Source organism: Emydura macquarii, unplaced genomic scaffold (genome assembly GCF_026122565.2).
Source record: "Emydura macquarii macquarii isolate MOO-44397 ecotype Brisbane River unplaced genomic scaffold, CSIRO-AGI_Emac_v2 contig_3487, whole genome shotgun sequence".
In the NCBI taxonomy this organism is placed as follows: domain Eukaryota; kingdom Metazoa; phylum Chordata; order Testudines; family Chelidae; genus Emydura; species Emydura macquarii.
In genome coordinates, this window is record NW_027133624.1 from 464402 (window position 1) to 472728 (window position 8327).

The window sequence follows — 8327 nt, forward strand, 5'->3', positions numbered from 1 at the left end:
AGGGCTAAAAAGGGCGATATAAAAATTCAGACTTGGGCTGAAGCCCATGTTCTGATACTCGCCCCTCTTCATGGGGTTTCTGATTCCAGGGTCTGGCCCAATATTGCATGTCTACATTGCCATTTTTAGCCCCACAGCAGAAATCCCACCAGATCATGTCTGTTGAACTGGACCAGCCACCGCTATGCTGCTGGTCTTTCATTGCCATGTAGATGGACCCTAAGTGACCTCCCAAAGATCGAAGTGTGGAATACAGTGCTCCTAACACCCAGAGGTTCCTTTTAAAATCTCAGCCCTCTTTTACAACCCCAAAAGGTCATTTTTTCTCAGAATTAGCTGAAGGGCCAGAGGTGTGGGTGTTCCAGAATCTACTTCTTTGGGTCACCAGATCAGTTAATCCCCATCTCGTTGCGTTTTACAGCCTGAAGCCTTGCAAAAGCCAGAAACTTCCTGAGAGCTTTTCTCAAGGCCTCCTTGACCTCTTTGTTTCTTAGGCTGTAGATAAGGGGGTTAACCAGGGGGGTCAGGACTGTGTAGAAGACAGAGAACACCTTGTGTAAGTCCTTTGAAGGGTGGGTGGTTGGAACCATGTAGACAATCATCAGAGTTCCATAAAAGATAGTGACAATGACAAGGTGAGAGGAGCAGGTGGAAAATGCCTTTTGCCTCATGGTGGTGGAGGGGATTCTCAGGATGGTGACGATGATACACACGTAGGATGCCAGGGTTAATAGAAATGGGATCACTGACCCGACGGAAGACACTGTGAAAGTCATTAGTTCTAGAAGCTGGGTGTCGCTACAGGAGAGTTGTATGATGGGTGAGAAATCACAAAAGAAATGGTCAATTTCGTTGGAGCTGCAAAACGTCAGTTTAGACATTAAAATGAGTACTGTGGTACTGCCTAGAAAGGCACTTGTCCAGGAACAAGCCACTAGCTGGAAACAAACCCTGCCATTCATAAGAGTGGCATAATGGAGTGGATCACATATTGCTAAATATCGATCATAAGACATCGCTGCTAACAGATAGCACTCTGTAGCTGCTAGGATAGCAAAACAATAAAATTGTGTCATGCAGCTGGTCACAGAAATGGTTCTGTCCCCAGTCAGGAGACTGGCCAACATCCTGGGCAGGATGGTGGAGGAGTAGCAGATCTCCAAGCTGGACAAGTTCCCCAGGAAGAAGTACATGGGGGTGTGAAAGTGCTGATCCACCACAACTAGTGAGACGATGAGGATGTTCCCAGCCATGGTGATAATGTAGATCACTAGAAACAGGAGGAAGAGGAAGCTCTGCAGTTCAGGGACATGCCCAAATCCTAGAAGGATGAATTCTGCAACGGAGGTTTGATTTCTACGATCGGTGTTGGCCATGGGATGTATCTAGGGGAAGTAAAGCAAATTCATCAATATAATTTGAAGAAGATAAACTCAGCTTTTCATTCCAATTCATTGTGGAGCTAGAGGAAAACTAACCACCTCTGCAAAGCAAGTTGAGGAACACAGTGCAGAACTGAAATTTCATCAGGTTAATTACAGCCATATCCGAAAACCCACTCCTCCTTTTCATGGAATCCCCATCACTGGAGAGTGTTAAGAACAGGTTAGACAAACGCTTCTCAGAAGTGGTCTAGGGTATATTTGTTCCTGTCTCAGCGTGATGGGGACAGACTCATTCTTCTCTTGTGGTCACATTTCATGATTCTATATTATTTGTTCATTCCTGAGACCAGATGTCCAGGTTGCTTGGTTCCGTGATATGTTACTTCAGATGTGGGTATTTCCCTTCTCCAACAACAAAGTAAACAATTGCTGTATCTATCTGGAACCTCCCTCCCCAAAAACACTTCCCCTATGAAAGATCAGTCCACTGCTCCATTTGTCTTTTGATTAGGGATGATTAAAAAAATTATGAAACCTTGGGGTTTGAATTAAATGAAAGTTTTCATGGAAACTATATGCTTTACAAAAAAATATCAGTTTTCATCTGAAATCTGAAAACACAAAACTTTTATATTTGATCTGAACATGTTCTAGTTTCTAGAAGGTTTAGTCCCTCGATGAAAATGTTTGTATTCAGGTGCTGAAAATCCAAAAAACAAACATAAAAACAATCCCCCACTCCCTAAAAAAATTAGTTTTCAGGTTTTTGCTTTTTTGAAGATCATAGAAATTTGCTAAACTTTCTAAAACTGAGACACAGTGTTAGCTCCGATCAGGATACCTTATATTAACACCATGAAGCAAAATATATATTTGGTTATAGAATCATAGAATCATAGAAGATTAGAGTTATAAGGGACCTCAGGAGGTTGTCTAGTCCAACCCCCTGCTCAAAGCAGGACTAACCTCAGCTAAATCATCTCAGCTAGGGCTTTGTCAAGCCACAGTTTAAAAACCTCTAAAGATGGTAACACATTCTAGTGGTTCATCACCCTGCTACTGAAAAACCTTTTCCTAATATTCAACCTAGATCTCTCCCACTGCAGGTAGATACCCTGGAAGATAGTGATAGGATACAGAAGGACCTAAACAAACTGGAGGATTGGGGCAGAAGAAATCTGATGAGGTTAAACAAGGACAAGTGCAGAGTTCTGCACCTAGGATGGAAGAATCTCATGCACAGCTACAGACTGGGGACTGATGAGCTAGGCAGCAGCTCTGCAGAAAAGGACCTGAGGTTTACAGTGGATAAAAAGCTGGATATGAGTCAGCAGTGTGCCCTGGTTGCCAAGAAGGCTAATAGCATATTGGGCTGCATTAGTAGGAGCATTGCCAGCAGATAGAGAGAAGTGATCATTCCCCTCTATTCGGCATGGGTGAGTCCGCATTTGGAGTACTGTGTCCAGTTTTGGGCCCCCCCACTACAACAAGGATGTGAAGAAGTTACAGAGAGTCCAGCGGAGGACAAAAAAAAATGATGAGGCGGCTGGAGCACAAGACTTATGAGGAGAGGCTGAGGGAACTAGGCTTGTTTAGTCTGCAGAAGGGAAGAATGAGGGGGGATTTGATAGCAGCCTTTAACTACCTGAAAGGGGGTTCCAGGGAGGATGGAGCTAGGCTGTTCTCGGTGGCGGCAGATGCCAGACCCACGAGCAATGGTCTCAAGTTGCAGGGGGGAGGTCTAGGTTGGACATTAGGAAAATATTTTTCACTAGGAGGGTGGTGAAGCACTGGAATGGGTTACCTAGGGAGGTGGTGGAATCTCCATCTTTAGAGGTTTTTAAGCTGCGGCTTGACAAAACCCTCGCTGGGATTATTTAGCTGAGGTTAGTCCTGCTCTGACCAGGGGGTTGAACTAGATACCTCCTGAGGTCTCTTCCAACTCTATGATTCTATGATTCTAACTTGAGACCATTGCTCTTTGTTCTGTCATCCACTACCATTGAGAACAGCCTAGCTCCATCCTCCCTGGAACCTTCTTTTAGGTAGTTAAAGGCTGCTATCAAATCCCCCCTCATTCTTCTCTTTTGCGGACTAAACAAGCCTAGTTCCCTCAGCCTCTCCTCCTAAGTCATGTACTCCAGCCCCCTAATCATTTTTGTTGCCCTCTGCTGAACTCTCTCCTACTTGTCCACATCCTTTTTGTAGTGGGGGGGCCCAAAACTGGACACAATACTCCAAATGGAGCCTCACCAGTGCCGAATTGAGGGGAATAATCACTTCCCTCCATCTGCTGGCAATGCTCCTACTAATGCAACCCAATATGCTATTAGTCTTCTTGGCAACCAGGGCACACTGCTGACTCACATTGCACTGGTGGGGAAAAAATGTACTTTGTTTTCTTCATTGTCTTAACTTAACTTAGTCTTGTGAATTTAAAAAAGTTTAAAATTGGTTATCTAACTATCTAGCTATCTAATCACATTTGTAATTTTCTCAGCATTTTATTACCCCTTTATATCATATGGGCCACAACTGTTTGCTGCCTGGGCCGCAGGTTGAGAACCACTGACTTTAGCATATGTTTAAAGTTAAGCACATCCTTAAATTCTGTCCTGAATTGGAGCCATAGAGCAATCAATTTTTTTTCAAAAATGGTTTATTAAGATCGATATTTCATTCATTTTCTCAGCAATCATGGGATATACTTGTTATTGTTGCACACAAACAAAGGGGAAACCCAAAACTGAAACGTCCTGAAACAATATTTTTTGCTAAAAATATTGGGGGGAAAAATTGAACACAATTGTTAATGATGTTTTCATTTTGGGGAAGAAAAAAAATTAATTTTGAATGAAAAATGTCGACCAAATGTATTAAAAGTTCCTAGAAAGGCACTGTAAATTGACAAATGGACCTTTAATGTACCTAGTGTGCTTTTCAGAATCACCTAGGCACCTGCAACTAGGCAACTAGAAACTGTTGAAAATCTCATTAGGTCCCCAAACATGTCTTAAAATTTGACCCAAAATGATCTAATGTAGTTATCTATTTCCATCTCCAAATCTGATGAATAGACCTTAACTTTAAAAAGTGACAAAGATGTATTTACCTCTAAGACAGGCTAGCTCACTGTGGAAGCTTGAATTTCAGATGTTACCTTTTGACTCTGGATTCTATGCACCAGGATATGATACTGCAGACTATTTTTTATTCTGATTCCTTTATATACCTCAGATCTTTATGGTGGGAGACCAGCATATTCCTAGTTCTACTGCCCTGTTTGTATCATTTTGCATTGCATCCTCTCCCACAGGGTTCACAACTGTTCTGATGTATTGTTTATCCCCTATGCGAGAAGGTTACTTATCCCTTGATGGATGTTTGAAATGACTGGGAAAGGAAAGGGACTAGTTCATTAATTTTCTAGACGGTATAAACATCAGTGTCCCTGCGATAAAAATGCTACTCTCCATGGTGGCATTCTCAATAGAGCAGCAACTGAGAAAGAAAAACATCTAACCTCAAAGGAAAAGTAGTGGGAAGACACATATTTTGAATCTCAAAGGAAAAGAAATGAAGAGAAGGAAACTTCTGGCCTCAAAGAAAATGTTTTCTGGTATTAGACAAAATGCTATTCTGAGAGGATCAATTTTCCATGAGCCATGTTGAATGGCATTAATTATATTACACTCCTTTAACATTTTTTTTTAAATCAAGTCGCTTGTCAGCCTCTCCATTAACTTGCCTGGGATTGATGTCAGACAGACAAGCCTATAATTAGCTTGGTCATACTGTTTACACTTTTATAATATTGGCACAACATTAGCTTTCTGCCTGCCTTCTGCAACTTCTCCGAGACTTATTGAAAATCAGCACAAATGGTCTAGCTAACTTCTATGCCAACTCTTTTAAAACTCTTGGATACAAGTTATCCAGACCTGCTGATTTAAAAATGTCTGACTTTAGTAGCTGCTATTTATCCTCCTCCTGACATACCAGCTGAATGCAAAAAGTGTTATCATATGTCATGACTACATCATCTGTTTTCCCCCAGCACAGAACAGAAATCTTTATTGAACATTTCTGCCTTTTCTTCATTATTGTTCATAATTCTACCATTTCCATCTAGAAATGTTCCAATACTATTGTCAGAATTCTTTTTGTTCTTAATATACTTAAAAAGTTGCTTTTTATTATTCCTAAAGCTGCTGGCCATAGAGTTCTCCTTCTTTCCCTTTGCTTCCCTTATCATTTTTCTACAATTCCTAGCTTCTGATTAATATTCATTACTATCAACTTCCCTTTTCTTTTATTATAGATAGAGATATTGATATAGATATATAGCTCACTTCGTTTCTAAACCAAGTCAGTTTTTTAACACATAGAGTCTTCTTCCTCAATTGTTGGATTGTAGAATTTTGGGCATCTCGCAAAGTGCTCTTAAACAATTCACAATGATCATTCACATTTTTCTATAGAGCTTTTCACCCCCTTTCAGGTAGTTAAAGGCAGCTATCAAATCCCACCTGACTCTTCTCTTCTGCAGACTAAACAAGCCCAGTTCCCTCAGCCTCTCCTCATAAGTCTTGTGTTCCAACCACCTCATCATTTTTGTTGCCCTCCTCTGGACTTTTTCCAATTTGTCCATATTCTTTCTGTAGTGTGGGGCCCACAACTAGATACAGTACTCCAAATGTGGCATCACCAATGTCGAATAGAGAGGAATAATCACTTCCTTCGACCTGCTGGCAATGGTTCTACTAATGTAGCCCAATATGCTATTAGCCTTCTTGGCAACCAGGGCACACTGATGACTCATCTCCAGCTTCTTCTCCACTGTAACCCCCAGGTCCTTTTCTGCAGAACTGCTGCTTAGCCCGTTGCTCCCTAGACTGTAGCAGCACATGGGATTCTTCCGTCCTCAGTGCAGGACTCTGCACTTGTCCTTACTGAACCTCATCAGATTTCTCTTCGCCCAATCCTCTAATGTCTAGATCACTCTGTATCCTATCCCTGCCCTCCAGCGTATCTACCACTCCCCTCGGCTTAGTGTTCTCCACGAACTTGCTGAGGGTGCAATCCACCCCATCCTCCAAAATGCTCATGAAGATGTTGAACAGAACCATCCTCAGCACTCACCCCTGGGGCACTCCGCTTGTTACGGGCTGTCAAATGGACATCGAGCCATTGATCACTACCCATTGAGCTCAATGATCTAGCCAGCTTCCTATCCATCTTATAGTCCATTCATCCAACTTATATTTCTTGGGTTTTGGACTTGTTTTCTTATGATTTACGCGCATGGGGCTTTGATAAGAAATGAATCCCATATTTGTGCGTGGGAAAATGGGCTATTTCTGGGAACTGTCAAAGCCGAAATTAAGGCGGGTGCTCTGAGCTGCCTCATCCTCTGTTATGATGAAAAGCAACCATTCCGGCAAAGAACTGGACATGTTGCCTGGTCTGGTTCAATCAAACTTTCTGCATTTTCTATGCAACGCACTGTGTCCGGACCTCGTTTTTGAGCTGCTGTTCTAATTTAGCTGACATATTACTAGTTTTTCTTTCCTGGCATTTATTGTTTCAGGCTCTCTTCAGACCCAGGAAGACAACACTGCATCACTGTATGGTTTTGGGGTTTCTCTTTGCTCCCACAATGGATACAAAAAATATTCCTGCCCATGAAATCTCAGATTCTGGAGCACGACTGTGCAATGAAGTGTGTATTCTGTAGAAAGCTCCTAGCTTGCACAGTCACAGAATACACACGACTCTGGCCGTGGCATACTCTGACATTAAGGGCGATTCATGAGCAGTAAGGGCAATTATCCATTGGAACAATTTACTGAGGATTGTGGATTTTCCATCACTGGCAATTTTTAAATCAAGTGTGATGGATCTGCAAAGCAGGGACCACACATCCCATCAGCCCCTTCCCCACTGTGTATCCCTTTCCTCCAGGCTAAGCAGAGGCTACGATTCCCATCAGCTCCTTGCACTTCTCCTGCCCCTGGCCAGGTAAGGGGAAGGGTTCTGAAGCAGCAGTGGCCAGGCTTGTTTGGCCGTGGGAATTGCGTGGGGAGTTGGAGAGAAGTCCCACGATCTGTGGATGTGGCTGTGTGTGGAACATCTTGTGACTACTGCAACTCACACTTGAGTGCAGATCTGTGTGGGGACGTCTGGGAGAGCAGTAGCGGCTGGGCAGGGACCCGGTGCAGAGGCGGCTCCAATGAGAGGCAGAAACGGAGCCTGGCTTGGAAACCTGCAAACATTTATTTTCCTGAATAGAGGCTGGACTGGAGAGGACCCCCCAGGCATTAGCCCTGAAGATCCTTGACTCCCAACTGCACTGCCAGGTACCCAAACAAGAATGGCTATTGCTCACTTTGAAATCTGAGCCCCTGTGCCTAGGGGATCTGCAGGCTTCCCCTTTCCTGCCACCCCTAGGAAAACACACTTTCACTTAGCCCAGTGTCCGAGTGGTTACTGAGACCCACCAGATCTACTGCCTACAAGGCCAAGCTACCGAAGCGCCTACAGTGCTTTTCTCTAAGACACAGCGCACCATGCACACTGCTGGCCCCGTGAGGGTCTGCGGTACAGAGTAACTCCAGTCATTACACAAGATGGGAATTATTGTTTAAAGAACTGCTCTCATTCAAATTCTTTTGGGGACCTTCCTTGACCTGTGATCTACAGGAGATCAAACTGGATGGTGACAATGATCCTTTCTGGCCTCGGACTCTATGAGTTGAGACACTAGAAACCCCGAGCAGGACACGTCACTTAGAAACACTCACACATTAATGATTCATTTTTATATTCCAATTAAATTTAGCATTTGGGGGCTGGCTGGGGATCTGTAACAGACAGGGCCAAATTCACCGCAGGATGAAATCAGTGAGTTAAATGGAGAAATGCCATCAAAAGGGCAACATT

General features: G+C 43.2%; 1 protein-coding gene across 1 annotated transcript; it reads right to left on the bottom strand.

Annotated features, from left to right (window-relative positions):
- Positions 1–389: 389 nt before the first annotated feature.
- Positions 390–1376, bottom strand: LOC137144869 (olfactory receptor 6C4-like). Its single transcript, XM_067535355.1, has one exon. The coding sequence runs from the start codon at positions 1374–1376 to the stop codon at positions 390–392; it is 987 nt and encodes a 328-aa protein (XP_067391456.1).
- Between the last annotated feature and the right edge of the window lie 6951 nt (positions 1377–8327).